We start from the raw sequence: 22276 nt of genomic DNA, 5'->3' as shown, positions 1-22276 counted from the left end.
GCCGCCTCATCCCCTGTAACACCGCTACATACAGCCGCCTCATCCCTAGTAACACAGCTGCGTACAGCCGCCTCATCCCTAGTAACACAGCTACATACAGCCGCCTCACCCCCAGTAACACAGCTACATACAGCCGCCTCATCCCCAGTAACACAGCTATATATAGCCGCCTCATCCCCAGTAACACAGCTACATACAGCCGCCTCATCCCCAGTAACACAGCTACATACAGCTGCCTCACCCCCAGTAACACAGCTACATACAGCCGCCTCATCCCCAGTAACACAGCTACATACAGCTGCCTCACCCCCAGTAACACAGCTACATACAGCCGCCTCACCCCCAGTAACACAGCTACATACAGCCGCCTCATCCCCAGTAACACAGCTACACACAGCCGCCTCATCCCCAGTAACACAGCTACATACAGCCGCCTCATCCACAGTAACACAGCTACATACAGCCGCCTCATCCCCAGTAACACAGCTACATACAGCCGCCTCGCCCCCAGTAACACAGCTACATACAGCCACCTCATCCCCAGTAACACAGCTACACACAGCCGCCTCATCCCCAGTAACACAGCTACATACAGCCGCCTCATCCCTAGTAACACAGCTACATACAGCCGCCTCACCCCCAGTAACACAGCTACATACAGCCGCCTCATCCCCAGTAACACAGCTACATATAGCCGCCTCATCCCCAGTAACACAGCTACATACAGCCGCCTCATCCCCAGTAACACAGCTACATACAGCTGCCTCACCCCCAGTAACACAGCTACATACAGCCGCCTCATCCCCAGTAACACAGCTACATACAGCTGCCTCACCCCCAGTAACACAGCTACATACAGCCGCCTCACCCCCAGTAACACAGCTACATACAGCCGCCTCATCCCCAGTAACACAGCTACACACAGCCGCCTCATCCCCAGTAACACAGCTACATACAGCCGCCTCATCCACAGTAACACAGCTACATACAGCTGCCTCATCCCCAGTAACACAGCTACATACAGCCGCCTCGCCCCCAGTAACACAGCTACATACAGCCACCTCATCCCCAGTAACACAGCTACACACAGCCGCCTCATCCCCAGTAACACAGCTACATACAGCCGCCTCGCCCCCAGTAACACAGCTACATACAGCCGCCTCATCCCCTGTAACACCGCTACATACAGCCGCCTCATCCCTAGTAACACAGCTGCGTACAGCCGCCTCATCCCAAGTAACACAGCTACATACAGCCTCCTCACCCCCAGTAACACAGCTACATACAGCCGCCTCACCCCCAGTAACACATCTTTGTATCTACCTTCTCCCCTACCAGATATGCTGTCCCATTTAACATACACCTCAGCCCGCACCAGACATCCAGTCCCGCAGTTTATACAATTACACACATTTATACACTGATATATACACACCTTTATATACACACATAAAGTTCTACACTCGTATGCTTGCACCCATATATATATACATACACAAGTATATACACATTTATGACCCATATACATTTATACACTAATACACAGATTATACACAAACTCATAAAGTATATACACACATACAGCATTTTCCCACACATACGGGAAATACACACACACACACATTCAGTATACAGAGCATATACATACATACCATATACACAGCATATAAACATAAACATACATCATATATATATTTATGCATATATTTAAATCTACACATATATAGGCTTATACAAATATATGCGTGTATAAATACAGTATATTCATCTATACACAGTATTTACATATATACACATATACACAGTAGATGCATATATACAAATATACACAGTATGTACACAGTATATACATATATACACAGTATATACACATATATACAGTAGATGCGTATATACACAGTATATAAACATATTCACAGTAGATGCATATATACACAGTATATACACATATACACAGTAGATGCATATATACACAGTATATACACATATACACAGTAGATGCATATATACAAATATACACAGTATGTACACAGTATATACATATATACACAGTATATACACATATATACAGTAGATGCGTATATACACAGTAGATGCATATATACACAGTATATACACATATACACAGTAGATGCATATATACACAGTATATACACATATACACAGTAGATGCATATATACAGAGCATATACACATATACACAGTAGATGCATATATACAAACGCTTTATCGGCGGTGGGATGCGGAGGATGGCTGCACTTGTTCTGGCGGGGGCCGGCTGGCGGGCGGATGCGGAGGACGGCTGCTCGTACCGGCGCGGAGTGGGGGCTGGTAGCAGCAAGGAGATGCTGAGGATGGCTGCTTGCTGCGGCGGGGGCGGGCGGGATGCGGAGGATGGCTGCGCTTGCTACGGCGCCTGTTAAGCGGAGGACGGCTGTCTGTTCGGGAAGTGGGGGGGGGGGTTGGCGCGCGGGGGGATGCGGGGTAAGGCTGCTTGTTCTGGCGGGCAGGGAGGCGGGAACCTGCGGCAGTGGGCTCGGCCATGCAGGTGAAGGGCGGGCGGACATATGGTAACTTGTGCTGGGGGCCGGACAGGTGGGCGGGGAGGCCATGTAGGGGGATATTCGGGGAGGCGGTCACCTGTGCCGGGCAGACGGCTCAGGGAGGTGGCGGCTGAGGAGTCAGGGCCCGGAGGGACGCGATATGGTGGGGGCCCCCTGGGGGGGCAAGATGGTGGGGGCCCCGGGGCTCGAGCCCCGGGAGCCCCGCCTATAATCCGGCCCTGACAATGATTCCCGGATCTCTAGTGTGGCACAAATGACTGTATGTGGCTTCACCAGTGTAATATACTCAAATAATGGGAATTGACATTGGTTCTTTAGTTTGAATATTGAGACAATGTAAATAGTTATACTCCAGGTATCCAAGTCTTCAGTGCTGACTTATCTTTTCCTTCTCCTCAGAAAAAAGAACAGATAAATCTGCTGTCTCTGGTGCAATAAGGCTGAAAATCCATGTAGAGATCAAGGGAGAAGAAAATGTACCCCCATATCACATACAGTACACTTGTTTGCATGAGGTAAGAAAAAAGCAAAATAAAATAGTTGCTAAAAATCCATGGAAATAGGAATTCAAATAGGAAAGTATTTAAAGGGAACCTGACAGGAAGTTTTTTTCTCTCTGAGGGTTTGGCAGCATGAATTGGAAAGTTGTCGGCAAAGCTTATGTATTTAGAAGTCTAATGTTTTCTGCAGTGTGTATAGTAGCTTGAGCTTTTCTTTTGAGTCATTTTTTGAGACACTATAAAGGGGTTGTGTACTTTGGAAGACCCACATGCAAAATTTATATTAGAGGAATTCTGATTGTTAACCATTTCTGGTGACTTTTCTCGACAACCCACCAATCCCCACATTACACAGCCTATAATTATTATAAGAACCTAATTTCTGCTTTTGGTGGAGCATAAAGTAACATTCAAATATTGCTGTCAATCTTCTGCAGAGATGAAATGTGGCTGCTGCTCAGTCATTTTAATTCAGTAGAAAATTTGCTGAATTTAAAACCACATACAAATTTTGTAAGAGAGACAGGGATATAAACATTTCTGTAGAATTTGTATAAATCTATAACCACAGGCGCATCGGTGGATTTAGCCCCTGCAATTGCTTAGGGGACCCCATATTATGCTGGGGTGTAGTTGTTTTTAGGAACCTGGGAGAAATGGGGGAGTCAAAATAAGCATAATAAACTAGGGAAACTTACTCATAGATCCAGGTACTCTGGTAATCTTCTTATATTTGTTATCCATGGACTCGTTCCTTCTAAACTCAACTTTTAAAATTATGATAATGAGTCTAAACATCTCTGGGGCTGTTAACAGATCTCTCAGTGCTGCAGATTCACAGGTTGTGACAATGAGCAAAACGTGTCTCACCCCCCCATATCCTGGATATCCATGGATATGACAGGAATCATTTGCAATCGGACTGAAAACTACCTCATTGTATCCAGAGAGTTGTGATTACCACAGTAATCTGGTCTAGTCTGGAACAATGAGTAAGTGTCCCTGGTTTTAAGTAAGTGTACCTGGATTTTGACAGTCTAAGCATCTACTAGATAAAGTTGTGCATTAAATGTCCCCCACAGATAACGTGTTGTGGCCCCAGAAATACCAAGTCTGCCGCTGAAATTAGCAGTGAGCAATGCAGCAAGAAACACAGATATTTACAGAAGGTTTTTGCAGTGCTGTACTAGTGCAGTTTTGTCTTTGACGCAGAGTATCTGTTATGCAGCAAAAGTTCTAGATATCTTCAGCCACCCATAGTAAAGCAAGTATAATGCTTGAAGCCGAAAATGATTGACTCTGCAAATGATGCAGAAATCGTGATTCCCAGACTTCATGAATCATTTCATCCTTCCTATATGAATTTTTGCAGAGAACATTGTTATGAACAGTCACCATGTGCAGAATACCGAAATATCTTTTTGTTTTATTTACAAAACAAATCCAAGTGTTTGTACTTTATATTCATAGCTAGTACTGGCAGGAAAACATAGACATCTTGTAATATAGTTGTGGTCCCCTATCTCATCTTGTTGTTGTTTTCTTTATTCTTTTGTTTTCTTTCTATTGAAAGATGGCAATCCTTCAGGTTGGATTACTAGAGTAAGGTTATCATGTGCCAGCAGGCTGCCGCGTTTTGCTTTATCTTTGAACCTATGAGCTTGCAATTTGCTTGTGAAGTATTTTGCTGCCTTAGAAAATATCATATATATCTCGCCACCTGTTGCCTTTTACTTGATGCAGTAAATTGTGTTATTGCTCAGGTAGCAGACTCACATCTCCTTCATATAAATCACACCACTAAATGTCTCTGAATTTTACACTATGTATTCAGCTGGCACTAGCCAGAGTCCAGGAGTCCCTGACGTTATAAAACATTCCTCACCCACAGAACTTATTCCACTACCTGACAGAGGTACAGAATAATGGCATTGTTAAGATCCCCGAAGTTAAAGGAGATGAAGCCTGGAAGGTTTACTTTGACGATTCTGCACAAGAAATAGTGGATGAATTCGCAATGCGCTATGGAATAGAGTCGATTTATCAGGCAATGACGTAAGTATGAGAACAGGGTATCAATGACCCTGTAAAAAGTGGAAACAAGCACGGAATATAGATAGAAATATATGGGTAGATGAATACTTTCCTGTAGAATTTTTTGGGAAACACTTTATGCCTTTTGCGCTACAAATGTCCAGTCCATCAAACAGACCTGTAAATCTAGATATTCATGGTCTTTCCAAAGATGAAGCTTCTGGAAGGGGTCAAATAAAACACATATTAAATCTGTAATGTGTGCTTCCACAAAATGTGATCTCTCGCTCTACAAAATCATAAAAAATTCCTATAAAATATGTTTGATGCAAACTGTTAGTTAAAAATAAGTCATTTTCTGCTTCCCTTTAACAGAGGAAACTTTATCTGTGCCCACAAACAATTTGATCATATAATAAATAATTTTAAAAACATACAAAGTAAAGTGTTTCCCAAGTAGTTGTAAATTTGATTGAACTGGAAGAAATGTTTATAGGCAGCAGCCCTGGAGAGCTGTGTCACCATATCTTTGTGTGTTATAATCTACTTTTTGTAGTTTTAGGCCTGAAGAGATTCCTTCTCTCTGCACTGTGCTGCTCCACAGCCCCTTCCCTCTTGAAAAATTAGGAATTGCATTGGGATTTTGGTTGGATACTTACAGCAGTCACTCAAAGAAGAGGGGAAGGGCTGTGACACGTTGCAAAGAGCAGAAAGCTCTTCAGGCTGAAAGACGTGCCAAGTGTACATCTGTATTCACTTTACACATTCATGTTGCTTCTTACTACACACACAAAGGTAAGATTACACAGATCTCCAAGTATATTCTAATTACAATTTACAATTCTACAATTTAATATGGTCAAAACAAATGAAGAATTCCCTTTAAAAAGTGCTCTTTATTGTAAAATTGTAAAAAGATTCAATGAAACAGTATGATAGTCAACGCATTGGTATAGCTGTAGGCAGCTATTTGACCTATTTCTATGGTAGGGTGACAATATCTACACATTTAGTGACATTTATCATCATCAAAGTATAAAAGGCAGACATTGAGGATTCCCCTTGACACTCATTTATCTCAGAGAACAGGAAGATCCAGGTAAGCAACTAAGATTCCTATATTCCTCTATATATCAGGATTTTGTTGATGTCAAAAACTACGAAAAACAGACAAAAACTAAAGTTCTTCTCATATTTTATCACATGCTCCAGGGATAAGTTGGAATTAACTAAAGCTCATAATCACATCATATATCTCAAATATCTTATTCAAGAGTTCCCGAATTGACTCCTTTATTCCTCACACTAAGTATTTCATGGGTCACCGATACACTGTAGACAGTTGTGTACTGAAAGTAATTAGCATAAACAAACAAAATTTTGTGTTTTTGTAATTATGGAAATGTGCCTTATGTCTAAATGTTTATGTTATTGTTCTAAAATCTAACATCTAAATTTAATTCAAGGGGCCGCTGACGTCACCTCCACATTTGAGGCAATTAAATTTCAGTCATGTACTTTTATATGCAAGATACACTGAAAGGGAAGACTACTAAATCTAGCATTCTATTAAAAAGAAAACCTATTAGCCCCATTCCTCTTTGGACATGTCTAAGCCTGTACTATTTTAATTTTTTTTGCTGCTTCCTTTTATTAAATCACATGAACCAATCCATACAGTTCCTCCATCTAAATGTTTTTATATATATGATTTGTATGTTCATGTGTAATGACGCCAATGCCCGACAGTTATCAAAAACAGTGCAAACTGTTCTATGTGCAGTTTGCTAGTAGTGTGTGCAGAGTGCTTCAGATTAATGAATTGTGGTCCTCATTAATCTTGCGCCCCCTGCACTGCTCTGGAAGTGTGCAGCATCTTTTTTTAGCGCACTTTGTTCATGCTGCAGAATTGTGGCACATGTCAGACAGAATTGTGGCACACATCAGAAGGAATTGTGGCACACGTCAGACAGAATTGTGGCACATGTCAGATAGAATTGTGGTGCATGGTCAGATAGAACTGTGGTGCATGAACAGACAGAACTGTGGTGCACGGCCAGAGTAAGCACTAATAAGCCCCTTTAAGTGCACATTTTTTGTCTTGTTGGACAGGCACAGACACTTTATAAATACATGTGCAAGCAGTTTGCACATTCTTTCTCGAGCAGAGTCAGACAGAAAACTGGTGCACACACTTTAATAAATGTGGCCCGAAGTCTTGATGTTCTTTATTGCATGCCTTGCTATTTATTATTTTCTCAATCACCAAGTTAAAAAAAAGAAAATCAAATTTTTCTCTATTTTATTTAATAGGCATTTTTCCTGCCTATCCTCCAAATACATGTGTCCAGGAGTGCCAGCTGTCATGAGCACCTTACTGGCGAATATAAATGCGTTTTATGCCCATACAACAGCCACAACAAATGTTTCAGCATCAGACCGATTTGCTGCTACCAATTTTGGGGTAAGTTATGTTTTTTGTTTAATCCTTATTGAGACATTATTCCTAGTTGACTCATGGTTTTGGGCTTTCTGTTGCAATGTCCACTTTAACTAAAAACAGAACGTGAATGGAAATTCTTACCATAGATTCCAGTGTGTTTCACTACCTTCTGGTAAAAAGTCACGGCTACTGCATTATTTTTCCTATTGCTTATAATTGTAAGTGGTACAAAACCTTTCAGATGTAACATTGGCCAAACTCTGTACAAAGATTATTGCTAGGATATTATATTTAGTGGTGGTCTAAACTCTTGTACTACAGCCCATTTACAAAAATATTGTCAGAGGGTTATTCCCTTTTCAGCAAATTAATGTTATTGTTTGTACAATACAAATTTATACAATTTTCCAATATACTTTATGGGGCATATTTATACTTTAAGGGAGGGTGCGGCTGGCCAAGCAGAAGGAGCACCGCACCAGCGTACTCGCTGCCCCTGGCTCCTTTCTTTTGTATTCATAAAGTACAGAAACAGTATCTTCATACAAATGCCTGTTTATATGATTCCTTGATTCTTTTAATTTACAGAGAGAAAAATTTATAAAACTCTTGGATCAGTTGCACAATTCTTTGAGGATAGATCTGTCAAAATACAGGGTAAGCATAATACATTTTTGGTAAGAGACCTTGATTTTCTGGATAAATCTGGGAACCACTGAGGGTCACATGCAGGGTAGAGGGAAAAATACCTTACCTCCGGTCACATTGTTTGTACTCTTTTCTGCATTTGTATGGCCTTAGTGATTAAAGTAGTGCAAAGTTTGCTAGGGCTGGCTTAGATGGCTGCACAAAAACATATTCGTCCCATGGAAAAGTACCTGTGTGCTCTTCAGATCCAATGGACGCACTGCGGTTCATCCAACAGTCAGGGACTCCTTGCATTATATATAACAGTGAACTCCACTGTGTTTGGTCTGTGGGATGGGACCAGCACATGGGTCCGTTTTCGTGCACTGAGCACATTCATGTACAGCTGTCAATAAGCTACTGGAACAGGGAGCTGTAGCAGAGTAACTTATGGTACCTAATAAAGGTAAATGAACATACTGCAGACATTTCTATAGCTTCCCCATTCATCTCATTAAGGCTTGCAAAAATCCATCAACTTGCCAGCACACAACCCTGTTCAGATGTATTGGAACTGATTTTCAGAGGCAATAAAGACATTGGAAAGTAGAGTGGCATCTTGTCAATAGGAGGCAGAATCAGGGTGTAGCTTGCAATTTGCAGTCATGCAGAAATGTGTTTGTTCACTATATTAAACATGCATTACACTTGTCTACCAAGATGGATTTAATAATATAGACATTGTTATATATATATGTAAACCTATAATATTACTAGATGGATACACAGGGGATTCCTCATTGTCACACATATTACTATGAACATCCCTCATTTTATATGCATGAATTATCTTGGATCCATGTTCCTCTCCTTCCTATGTATATCTGTATATGGAATAACTCACTGTAGCGGTTTTCTTGTTATCATATGTGCATTGACTCTTATTAAGGTGTGGGAGACGGATACATAAGGTACTATAAATCCTACTACTGGCTAAGGTAGAGAAAAGATCAGTATCAGTATGCTGCATTCTGTGGAATTATTTCGTTCAAGTGAATTCAGCGTTGTAGAAATAACACAGGCAATGTAGGCATAGATTTTTTGGAATTTACATGACAAAACTAAATATACTGTCTTGCATTCTGGGAACATGTGACAGAGCAAAAGATACTGAGTGGATATATTCTTTTAAGGAAAAAGATGTAGTATACATTCGAGTATTAGCCGACTCGAGTATGAGCCGAGGTCCATAATTTTACCTTAAATAACTGGGAAAACGTATTAATTTAAATATAAACCTAGGGTTGGAAATGCATTGGTCACAGTCTCCCCTCACTAATAAAATTTCCAGCAGTCTCCCCCTGTAATGAAATGCATAGCAGTCTCCCCAGTAATGAAAAGCAGATGCAGCCTCCCCTAGTAATGTAATGCCCATGCATCCTCCCCTAGTAATTATATTCCCCATACAGCCTCCCCCAGTAATAAAATGCCCAGCAACCTCCTCAGTAATGTAATTTCCAGTAACCTCACCCAGTAATGAAATGTACGGTAGCCTCCCCCAGTATTGAAATGACAAGCAGCCTCCCCCAGTAATGTAATGCCCAGCAGCCTCCCCCAGTAATGTAATGAACACCAACCTTCCCCAGTAATGTACAGCAGCCTTCCCCAGTAATGAACTGCACAGCAGCCTCCCCCAGTACAGAAATGCCCCATGCAGCCCCTTGTTGTATAAAAATAAACTTTCATACTAGTGTAGGCAAAGATTTGTTGGAATTTACAGGACAAAACTAAAAATACTTTCTTGTATTCTGGGAACATGTTATAGAGCATGTATAGTATAGTATAGTATAGCATGTATAGTGGATGTATTGTTTTAAGGAAAACACTCGAGTATTAGCCAACTCGAGTATAAGCCAAGGTCCCTAACTTTACCTTAAATAACTGGGAAGACTTATTGATTTGAGTATAAGCCTAGGGTGAGAAATGCATTGGTCACAGCCTCCCCTCACTAATAAAATGTCCAGCAGCCTCCCCCAGTAATGAAATGCACAGCAGCCTCCCCCAGTAATGTAATGCCCAGCAGCCTTCCTAAATAAAGAAATACCCAGCAGCCTCCCTAGTAATGTGATGAGCAGCATCCTTATCCAGTAATATAAAGCCCAGCATCCCCCCAACTAATAAAATCCCCAGCAGCCTCCCCAGCAATGTAATGCCCATCAGCCTTCCCCAGTAATGAAATACCCAACAGCCTCCTCCAGTAATGTAATGTACATCAACCTTCCCAGTAATGAAATGTACAGCAGTCTCCCCCAGTAATGTAATATACAGCAGCCTTCCCCAGTAATGAAATGCCCATGCAGCCTCCCCTTGTAATGTAATGCCCATGCAGCCTCCCCTAGTAATTATATTCCCCATACAGCTTCCCCCAGTAATGAAATGCCCAGCAGCCTTCCCAGTAATGTGATGTCCAGTAGCCTCACCCAGTAATAAAATATATGGCAGCCTCTCCCAGTATTGAAATGTCCAGCAGCCTCCCCCAGTAATGTAATGCCCAGCAGCCTCCCCCAGTAAAGTAATGTACACCAACCTTTCCCAGTAATGTACAACAGCCTTCCCCAGTAATGAACTGCACAGCAGCCTCCCCCAGTAAAGAAATTCCCCATACAGCCCCTTGTAGTATAAAAATAAACTTTAATACTCACCTTCCAATGCTTTTCTTTGCTCCAGGTGGCTCCTCTTCCTTTTCTTCTTTACTCATTACAGAGCAGACAGAGATGCGCTCTGCCTCTCCACATATTATGACACCTGCACTGCTGACGTCATAGTGCATAGTATGCTCCACGGGGAGAGCACATGGATAAGTCTCTGCCCGCTCTGTTATGAATGAAGAGGAGAAGGAAGAGGAACCACCTGGAGTATCAGAAAGCATCAGAAGGTAAATATGTAAGTTTTTTTTTTAGTCCTGAAAAGCCCTGCTTATACATGAGTATATGTAGTAACTTTTCATGTATTTAATTAAATGCCTTCTCACAAACAAGCATGGGGGTCAATAACCAAGTACTAAATGTGTATTAACCACATTGAATTAGCCAAAAAATACAGTTACTTTGGCATTACTGTCCAGAGAAGTAAGTTTTATAACTAAGGATAGTAGTCTAAGCTGGAAAGGCTGTGGTCAAGTTGGAGGGTGTGTGAAAATCCAACAGTTATGGTTTGAGATTTTTGGTATTGTCTCCAAAGTTTTTAATAAAAGGATAGACTAGCAAAGTGGAAATATTAAAACATTGGAAAGATTTAGAGTCTCCCTCTTTAGATGCAGCTATTCATTAGGTAAATAGTTTCTTTCAACATGAATTATGGCTGGCCCTGGAAAAACATAGAACACCCACGTAGAAAATGTGATGGCAAATCTGGACCAATAACCCAAATTTGCCTGGAGGTTTCTACTTATAATATGCACTGATCATACTTTAACATTGGGCAGCATGGGGGCTGAGTGAGTAGCACTTCTGCCTTGCAGCACTGGAGTCCTGGGTTCGAATCCCACCCAGGTCAACACCTGCAAAGAGTTTGTATGTTCTCTCCGTGTTTGCTTGGGTTTGCTCTGGGTACTCCGGTTTCCTCCCACACTCCAAAACATACTGTTAGATTGTTAGCCCCATGGGGACAGGGACCAATTTGACATGCTGTGTACAGCGCTGCGTAATCTGTGTGCACTATATAAATAAAGAATTATTATTAACATTGAGTTATGCTGTAGTAGCAACCATTGACTAGATTTTTTTTCCTTTCCTTTCCTTTCTCTTTTCTTTTCTCTTTCTGTTTTTCTTTCTAGTCATTCTCTACATGATTCTGTTGTTCTGAGTATGCGTAAGGCTATAATCTATAAAAACATGGCAAAAAACAAAAATTATTTCTTAATTTGGAACCATTGAGCTGCCGTAATAAGTTAGTGACAGTGTTCCTCACATTAGCGGGCAGTCACTGAATAGGACCATCCCCTGGACTCCTAAGCCTATACAAAGCGGCAATGTAAATGAATAAATTACATGTCATGCTAAATCCTTTCCTTTACAACTGTATATAGATTTTCTATTATGATAAATAAGGCTAATTTATTTTTCTCTTACATTTAGGATAACTTCCCAGCTTCAAACTCAGAAAGGCTTCAGGACTTGAAGTCTACTGTGGACCTGCTAACAAGCATCACCTTTTTCCGAATGAAGGTAGCACACCATATAGATCTTTTGTTGTCTTCCCAATGTCACATTACTGTTGTCAGAAAGCTTTCAGCATCTCGCAATATATCATGTTTATTGCTCTCTGGCAATTGAAGCCTTCTGTATCTGGAGTTACCAGATGGATTGTGTTTCTGTCAATATCACATGTTTTTCTGTGTTCTCACATCACTATATTTATATGGCTATTGTTATATTCCTGGTACATCCCAGTAGATTGTTTCTGATGTAAATAGAATAATTGAAGATTTTTCACAGCCAACTATGATCTTTATGTGTTTCAGATATTATAATTAAAAATATGATTGTAAAGTAAAACTGGTTTTAACACAATTACTAATAATAATCTTTCCACCCTATTCTGCAGCATAAAAAGTTCAACACGTAAAAAACCAGTGAATTGAACTAATTGCTAAATTCCAAAAACTCCCTATTAGCATTGGCAAGAAATAAATGTTAGGGGTGCCTTGAACCCCTTGATCTGTATGCATTGTTTTAATAAATTTGGATTTGGGATAAAGTCCCTTTACATTTATTAGGGATTTTCTATTTATGTTTTTCAACCTTTTACTTCCTCTTTTACCTTTTTTTTGCTGTATTTTTTGCTTACGGTGTGAAATTTTCAATTGAATGGATATTTCAGCATAGGCAATTACAAAGGTTGTCCGCTTTTAGCAAATAACTGATTTTGTTTGCGTAATAAAAAGTTAAATGATTTTCCTGTATCACTTCCTTGCTATTTTCTGGATCTCTGTTTCATTTAACAGAACCCTTCATTGTTTACTTCCTGTGGCTAAATACTAGTCCATGGTCATGTGATGTCACACAGGTGCATGGCTCGATATAGCACAGAGTGTAATCAGAGTTGTGTATTATAAGCTTTAACGAGCTGAGCACCTGTGTGACATCACATGACCATGGACTTGTTTTTTTTTTATCTACTAGAAGTAAATAATAAAAATTCATGTTGGATTACAGCAAACAGAGATCTAGAAAACTGAAGAATTGATATGGAAAGTATATTAGGAAATAGTATAGTATTTCATTATGCAAACAATATCAATTATTTGTGGAATGTACACAATTCCTATAATGGGGCAGATTTATCAAGCTGTCTGAAAGTCAGAATATTTCTACTTGCCCATGGCAACAAATCACAGCACAGCTTTCATTTTATTAGTGCTCATGAATATTTTAAACGGGAGCTGTGATTGGTTGCCATGGGCAACTAGAAATATTCTTACTTTCAGACAGCTTGAGAAATCTGCCCCAATATCTGTTTAGACAGGGAGACACCTAACCTTCCCACCAATTAGCTGTTCAGAAATACCACTATGTAGTGAGCAGATAGCTCAGTCCACTGTGAAGTTGCCATACCAAGGAATTGCAGCCACCTACCACCTACCACCTCATTCACTTCACTGCTGTAGCCAAAGACTACATATTGGACTGAGCTGCTGCAGAGTGATGGTCCAATTGCAGTTCTGATTAGCTGATCATGAAGGGACTACAGAATTTAACCCTGAATTTAAATGTCAACCACCAAAAGAAATTAATAGTGAAGCTTTTTGCCAGTTGAACAAATCTTTCAACTGACATTTCCACCAACCGTGTATTTATTGTAATGTAAAATATTATCAATTTGTAAAAGTCAAAATAAAAAAAATCGAAGACTTTAAGAAAATATGTTACAATTTTAAGAGAGCTACTATTGGTGTAATATAATGATTAAAATAAAGCCCTAAAATGATGTTCTATAGATTGTGAACCTTTTTGCCAGTTGAACACATTTTTCAAGTGACATTTCCACCATCCGTGTAATGTAAAATATTATCAATTAATAAAAGTCAAAATAAAAAAAATCATAGACTTTAAGAAAATACAATTACAATTTTAAGAGAGCTTCTATTGATGTAATATAATGATTAAAACGAAGCCCCAAAACAATGTTTTATAAATCTTAATATTACCTCTTGTTGCAGATAACCATATACAGAGATCATATACAAATAAAGTAAATAAAATAATCACCAACACAATATATAACATTATATTAAATAATCAGTTTTTGGGGGGTTTTCAATTAGTGCACTTGATTATTAGGCTACATTCACACGCTTGTAGGGGGGCCAGGCGGCCGTACATAGGCCGGCAATGTGTGCATAGAGCGATACGGTGAGCACGTGCGCACGTGCGGCACCGTTGCTGCTCCTTACACAGAGAAAGACCTATCTTTCTCCATGTTACGGTGCTGTGTGCCATGCATCGCTGTGGAGAGGGGAGGGGTCACCACTCCTCTTTTCCATAGCGGCAAACATATGACCGTCCGACTACGGCCTGATGGGCATACGTTCATGTGAATTTAGCCTTATTCTGTTAACTCTAAACATGGGTTAAATGTATTGTTACATAAAAGTGTCTTTATATCTGAATTTCTTTCTTTTAGGTTCTTGAACTTCAAAGCCCCCCAAGAGCCAGCACCGTGGTGAAGGACTGTGTGCGAGCCTGTTTAGATTCCACCTACAAGTATATTTTTGTAAACTGCCATGAACTTTACTCTCAATTACTGGACCAGGTAAGACTACGGATTCCATGAGAGTATCTAATGTGATATTTATTAAGTAGACAAAAGGGACCTTAAAATGACTACTTATACTACAAGCCAATTGGTGATTTCTTACATGGCATCAAAACTACTGTGTTGCTTCAAGCTCCAGTCCCCAGGTGTTATTACATCCTTTGCATCTCATATACATATTGTAGGTCCCTTCAGCACTGACGAGCAACAAATGTTATATGTTCTGTCAAAGAACCAGCAAAGTGTACACTGTATTATACCACAGGCAAGAAACACAGTAAAATCCCATAACATGAATAATTCTTACAGAAATGTCACTGAACCCGTGCGCACAATGATATCCCACCACACCACATGCATAGTAACAATGGTGAATAATTAGTGGTTATAAACTTAATAGAGATAATGAATGAGGATATTTCTATTAATGAGACCACAGGCACACAGGATAGATAACCAAGGTGAAGTAACAGCACAATCGGATCGCAGGCATACATACCATCATAATGTACGCTATACACATTATACACAATGTAAGGTGTAAAGTGAGGTCATAAAGCTGGAGTAACAATAAATGAAGTTAAAGAAGTTATTGAAGGGTCAATTGATCTTTCAGCTAAATGGGTCACATTTGTTAAAGTGTTTGCACCAGTTTTCTGTCTGACTTTGCGCTGAAAAGAATATACAAATTGCTTGTAAATGTTTTTATAAAGTGTGTTTGCCAGTTTTGTGTCACGGCTGAACTGTGAACACAGAAAAAATGTGCACCTAAAGGGGCAAGTTACTTATTAGTCGGAGCGTGCGCCACATTTATTACTGATGCCACAATTCTGCAGCATGAACAAAGTGCCACAAAAAAAATGGTGGACACTTAGTGAGCAGTGCAGGGGGCGCCAAGTTGATGAAGGCTGTTTAATCAAAGCTGGCGCACTCTGCACGTTCCATAGGCGAACTGCACTAGTTTTGATAAATGTGCGCCAATGTGTTATTGAAGGATTGTTGCAAAAAAAGTGCATAGAGCACTGTGAAATTTCTGTGAAGTCCAATGGTGATGGAAATATGTGTGTGTAAGTGTAGGGGCAGAGTATTAGGTTACTTACAAATATACGTCTATTAACCCCTTAGCGCTCCGCGCCGTAGCTGTACTGCGCAGCTTCCCACTATTGGCGCTCAGCGCAGTACAGCTACTGCGCGAGCGCATACTATTTTAGAATTGTCACCACGTCGCGAGACGTGGTGACATCGGGCTGAGATTTGGGTGACAGAGGCAGGAGGAGTTCCTGTCTCCGTCACCCGACCAATCAAATCGGTCCCGCCCGCCGATCGCCGTGATTGGCCAGTCAAACCTGACTGGCCAATTACAGCGATTTTAGGCTAAAAAACGTGCTTTTAGCACTTTCCTCTTCCTCCAGCGGCACCATTTTGGTTTGGTATCGCTGGAGAGAGGAAAGAGCGTTACTGTGTGCACCAAAATACACTTTTACACTATAAATAGTGTTCTGATCCTTATCTGATCCCTATTGTTCCCTACAAATTCCCATCCCTATCTGTTTTTTCCTGTGTCCTGTGTGTTCCCTGTGTGATCGCCTTGTGTGATCCCACGTGTCTTCCGTTTTTCCCTGTCTGTCCCTTCTGAACCCAAACGCACTTTTCAGTGCGCTGTGTTAGCGTTGTTCTGCACTGGACGCACTTTTCAGTGCGCCGTGTGAATAGCGCTGCACAGAATCTTTAGCAATCTTAGCGGTAGTTAGTTTGTCTTAGGGCAAGCTAGGTGCATTTGTAGCGCCTTTTTGCGCGGTGCACATAGGTTTTTTTTCGGTGCCTGGTAATATTTTTTTCCAGAACGCCGTAGGTGTACCCGTACTTAGCTATTTTTTGTGTGTGCCATCTGTGCGGCTGGTCCGTGTGGCTTGGTGTGCATTATCTTTTTTTTTTGTGTGCTATCTGTGCGGCTTGTCCGTGTAGTTTAGTGCGCATTATTTTTTTTGTGTGCTATCTGTGCGGCTTGTCCGTGTAGTTTAGTGCGCATTATTTTTTGTGTGTGCCATCTGTGCGGCTTGTCCGTGTAGTTTGGTGTGCATTACCTTTTTTTTTGTGTGCTATCTGTGCGGCTTGTCCGTGTAGTTTAGTGCGCATTATTTTTTTTGTGTGCTATCTGTGCGGCTTGTCCGTGTAGTTTAGTGCGCATTATTTTTTGTGTGCCATCTGTGCGGCTGGTCCGTGTGGCTTGGTGTGCATTATCTTTTTTTTTTGTGTGCTATCTGTGCGGCTTGTCCGTATAGTTTAGTGCACATTATTTTTTGTGTGTGCCATCTGTGCGGCTTGTCCGTGTAGTTTGGTGCGCATTATCTTTTTTTTTTTGTGTGCTATCTGTGCGGCTTGTCCGTGTAGTTTAGTGCACATTATTTTTTGTGTGTGCCATCTGTGCGGCTTGTCCGTGTAGTTTGGTGCGCATTATCTTTTTTTTTTTGTGTGCTATCTGTGCGGCTTGTCCGTGTAGTTTAGTGCACATTATTTTTTGTGTGTGCCATCCGTGCGGCTTGTCCGTGTAGTTTGGTGTGCATTATATTTTTTTTTTGTGTGCCTGCTAGACGGTTTATCCGTGTAGTTTGGTGCACATTATCTAATTTTTCTTGTTCTCTATTTTTTTTTGTGTGCAATGTCTCAGAAGACGTACACCGTGTTGGAGGCATATAACATGCTTGCCTCTGACACCGAGTCAGCTAGTGGGGATGATGGTCCCTTTTACCTATCATCATCCTCCTGCTCATCTTCCAGTGACCTGGAAGGACCCCCAAGAAGGCGCCGTAGGGTTCCAGGGACTTCTGCAATTGAAGTGCCTGGGACTTCTGCAGGAGAAGTGCCTGGGACTTCTGCAGGAGAAGTGCCTGGGACTTCTGCAGGAGAAGTGCCTGGGACTTCTGCAGGAGAAGTGCCTGGGACTTCTGCAGGAGAAGTTTCTGGGACTTCTGCAGGAGAAGCGTCTGGGGCTTCCACTGACCCCACATGGGTAGCCCCAGATAATTATACCCCTCAGGTCCCTGACTTTTTGGGCCATCCTGGCATTAACTTTGACACGACAGGGCTCAGAGCTGTAGACTTTTTTAAGTTTTTTTTTGATTAGGAGCTGCTAAATATTATTATATTTCAGACAAATCTCTACGCTGCACAACATATTGCCCAAAACCCCACGTCCTTTTATGCACAACCCTACAGGTGGACCCCTGTCACTGCAGCAGAGATGCACAAGTATTGGGGCATAATACTCCTTATGGGGATAGTAAAGAAGCCTTCAATCAGGGACTACTGGAGCACAGATATACTGTACCACACCCCCATGTTCCGCATGGCAATGAGCAGGATGCGCTTTGAAGCCATCCATAAGTTTTTGCACTACACTGACAACACACAGTGCCCACCCAGAGGTGACCCCAGTTATGATCGGTTATTTAAGGTCAGGCCCATATTAGATCATTTTAGTGCCAAGTTTGCCCAGGCATATACTCCCGCCAAACATGTGAGCATAGACGAGTCCCTGGTACAATTCAAAGGGAGACTTCAATTCCGCCAGTACCTGCCCAATAAGAGGGCAAGATATGGTGTGAAAATGTATAAGCTGTGCGAAAGTTCATCAGGGTACACATACAAGTTCAGGGTATATGAAGGGAAGGACTCCACTATAGTGCCCCCAGAATGCCCCCCTTCCTGGGTGTTACAGGGAAGATAGTGTGGGATTTAGTGCACCCACTGCTGGACCAGGGCTACCACCTCTACCTGGACAATTTCTACACCAGCACCACCCTGTTCAAGTGCCTCACTTCCAGAAATACTGCGGCATGCGGCACTGTACGCAGAAATCGCTGCTTGGGCAAAAATTTAAAGGCACGAAAGCAGGGCACTATGCAGCGACTCTGTATTGTGTGTTAAGTACAAGGACAAGAGAGAGGTCCTTGTATTAACCACAATACATGAGCACACCACCACCCCTGTCCCAGTACGAGGTGCCAGTACAGAAACCCCCAAGCCAGACTGTATTTTAGATTATAACAAATACATGGGAGGGGTGGACTTGTCTGACCAGGTGCTTCAGCCGTACAATGCCATGCGGAAGTCGAGGGTGTGGTACAAGAAGCTGGCCGTGCACATCATGCAGATGGCATTGTATAATGCTTATGTGCTGCATCGATATGCCGGCCAGAGGGGAACTTTCCTGGAATTTCAAGAGATGGTAATAAAGTACTTTCTTTTTGGAGACCAGGAAGGGGGGAGTGCTAGCACATCTGGAAGTGAGGCCACATCACGTATTGTACCAGGGCAGCACTTTCCAGGAGTAGTTCCCCAAACAGCCAGCAAGGGAAGGTCACAAAAGAGGTGCAGGGTGTGCTCCAAAAATGGCATTCGGAAGGACACCATTCATCACTGTGAGACATGCCCAGAAAAACCAGGGTTATGTATGAAAGATTGCTTCCGAATCTATCATACATCCCTGGATTTTTAGAGTACCCTGTTGTTACCCTGACGCACAGCTTATACATCATGCCGCACCTTCCCTTCTAAGCCCTGCCATGTGCCCAGCCTGTAGATTACTGTCCCGTATGCTTTACCCGGGAAAACATGCATCATGATTTTTAGGGTGTTTGTCTCCCATGGCAGCAGCTGGGCACAAAATGACATAATAGATATTTTTTACTATGCACTATCCATTTTGCACTTTTTCAGGGGTCCACCTGTGGGGTTAAAATGCTAACTATACCCCTAGATTAATTCATGGAGGGGTGTAGTTTCCAAAATAGGGTCAGTTCTTAGGGGTTTCTACTGTACTGGCCCCTATTGGCATCTACAAATCTTTCATGATGCCAAAAAGAAAAAAAAAAAGTACAATGTCTGTGCTCCAACAAGTTATTCCCTTTTGAGCCCTGCCGTGTCACCATCCTACAGATTATTGCCTCCTATGGGGTATTGCCCTAACCGGGGTAACCCGCAGAATGATTTTTGATGTGTTTTTCCCCAGTGGCATGAGTTGGGCAAAATACTTTTGTCACTTCAATGGCATATTTGATAAATTGCAATACAACTGTTTCTCTGCACTACTCACTTTGTATTACATTTGAGCCAGCACCTTAGGGGTTAAAATACTCATACAAGCCTACATACATTCTTTGAGGGGTGCACTTTCCAAAATGGGTTCACTACTTGGGCTTTCTATTGTACTGGTACCTCGGGGGTACCCCCCATTACCAATCTAGTGAAAACGAAGCTTGAAAACCTAAATTGGGCTTCTTTCTTCCTGACCCCTGCCGTGTGCCCAGCCTGTAAATTATTGGCACATGTGTGGTATTGCCGTACTCAGGACAACCCCCAGAATGATTTTTGGGGTGTTTGTCTAAAGTGGCATGGGTTGGGCACAGTATATGAGGCACAAAAATGACTTTTTTGAGATAAAAACACAATTTTTACTCTGCACCATTTACTTTGCATTCAATTTTGACCAGCGTGTTGGGGGTTAAAATGATCATACAAGCCTACATACATTCTTTGAGGGGTGCCCTTTCCAAAATGGGTTCACTACTTGGGAGTTTCTATTGTACTGGTACCTCAGGGGTACCTCCCATTACCAATCTAGTGAAAACGAAGCTTGAAAACCTAAATTGTGCTTCTTTCTTCCTGACCCCTGCCGTGTGCCCAGCCTGTAAATTATTGGCACATGTGTGGTATTGCCGTACTCAGGACAACCCCCAGAATGATTTTTGGGGTGTTTGTCTAAAGTGGCATGGGTTGGGCACAGTATATGAGGCACAAAAATGACTTTTTTGAGATAAAAACACAATTTTTACTCTGCACCATTTACTTTGCATTCAATTTTGACCAGCGTGTTGGGGGTTAAAATGATCATACAAGCCTACATACATTCTTTGAGGGGTGCCCTTTCCAAAATGGGTTCACTACTTGGGAGTTTCTATTGTACTGGTACCTCGGGGGTACCCCCCATTACCAATCTAGTGAAAACGAAGCTTGAAAACCTAAATTGTGCTTCTTTCTTCCTGACCCCTGCCGTGTGCCCAGCCTGTAAATTATTGGCACATGTGTGGTATTGCCGTACTCAGGACAACCCCCAGAATGATTTTTGGGGTGTTTGTCTAAAGTGGCATGGGTTGGGCACAGTATATGAGGCACTAAAATGACATTTTTGAGATAAAAACGCAATTTTTACTCTGCACCATTTACTTTGCATTCAATTTTGACCAGCGTGTCGGGGGTTAAAATGCTCACCACAACCACCGATAAATTCTTTGAGGGGTCTAGTTTCCGAAATGGTATCATTTATTGGGGGTTTCTATTGCACTGGCACCTCATGGGCCCTGCCAACATGACATGGCACTCCAAATCCAAACTTGTGAAAACGGAGATGGAAAATCAAAATTTCACTCCTTCTGTTCTCATCCCTTCTGTGTGCCCAGTCTGTAAATTATTGGCACATGTGTGGTATTGCCGTACTCGGGACAACCCGCAGAATGATTTTTGGGGTGTTTGTCTGAAGTGGCATGGGTTGGGCACAGTATATGAGGCACTAAAATGACATTTTTGAGATAAAAACGCAATTTTTACTCTGCACCATTTACTTTGCATTCAATTTTGACCAGCGTGTCGGGGGTTAAAATGCTCACCACAACCACCGATAAATTCTTTGAGGGGTCTAGTTTCCGTAATGGTATCATTTATTGGGGGTTTCTATTGCACTGGCACCTCACGGGCCCTGCCAACATGACATGGCACTCCAAATCCAAACGTGTGAAAACGGAGATGGAAAATCAAAATTTCACTCCTTCTGTTCTCATCCCTTCTGTGTGCCCAGTCTGTAAATTATTGGCACATGTGTGGTATTGCCGTACTCGGGACAACCCGCAGAATGATTTTTGGGGTGTTTGTCTGAAGTGGCATGGGTTGGGCACAGTATATGAGGCACTAAAATGACATTTTTGAGATAAAAACGCAATTTTTACTCTGCACCATTTACTTTGCATTCAATTTTGACCAGCGTGTCGGGGGTTAAAATGCTCACCACAACCACCGATAAATTCTTTGAGGGGTCTAGTTTCCGTAATGGTATCATTTATTGGGGGTTTCTATTGCACTGGCACCTCACGGGCCCTGCCAACATGACATGGCACTCCAAATCCAAACGTGTGAAAACGGAGCTGGAAAATCAAAATTTCACTCCTTCCATTCTCATCCCTTCTGTGTGCCCAGCCTGTAAATTATTGGCACATGTGTGGTATTGCCGTACTCGGGAC

General features: G+C 41.8%; 1 protein-coding gene across 1 annotated transcript in view; it reads left to right on the top strand.

The window, feature by feature from the left end:
• Positions 1-22276, top strand: part of UNC13C (unc-13 homolog C) — a 330670-nt gene that overhangs the window by 148453 nt on the left and 159941 nt on the right. Inside the window, exons 13-18 of the mRNA XM_072148188.1 lie at positions 2964-3079; positions 4956-5119; positions 7412-7562; positions 8130-8198; positions 12305-12394; positions 14853-14981. Coding sequence (XP_072004289.1) covers positions 2964-3079; positions 4956-5119; positions 7412-7562; positions 8130-8198; positions 12305-12394; positions 14853-14981 — 719 coding nt within the window. The remainder of the gene's footprint in view (positions 1-2963; positions 3080-4955; positions 5120-7411; positions 7563-8129; positions 8199-12304; positions 12395-14852; positions 14982-22276) is intronic.

This window comes from Engystomops pustulosus, chromosome 4, assembly GCF_040894005.1.
Source record: "Engystomops pustulosus chromosome 4, aEngPut4.maternal, whole genome shotgun sequence".
Classification (NCBI taxonomy): Eukaryota; Metazoa; Chordata; class Amphibia; order Anura; family Leptodactylidae; genus Engystomops; species Engystomops pustulosus.
The sequence above is the reverse complement of the archived record's forward strand: the minus strand, read 5'-3'. Positions and strand labels throughout refer to the sequence as shown.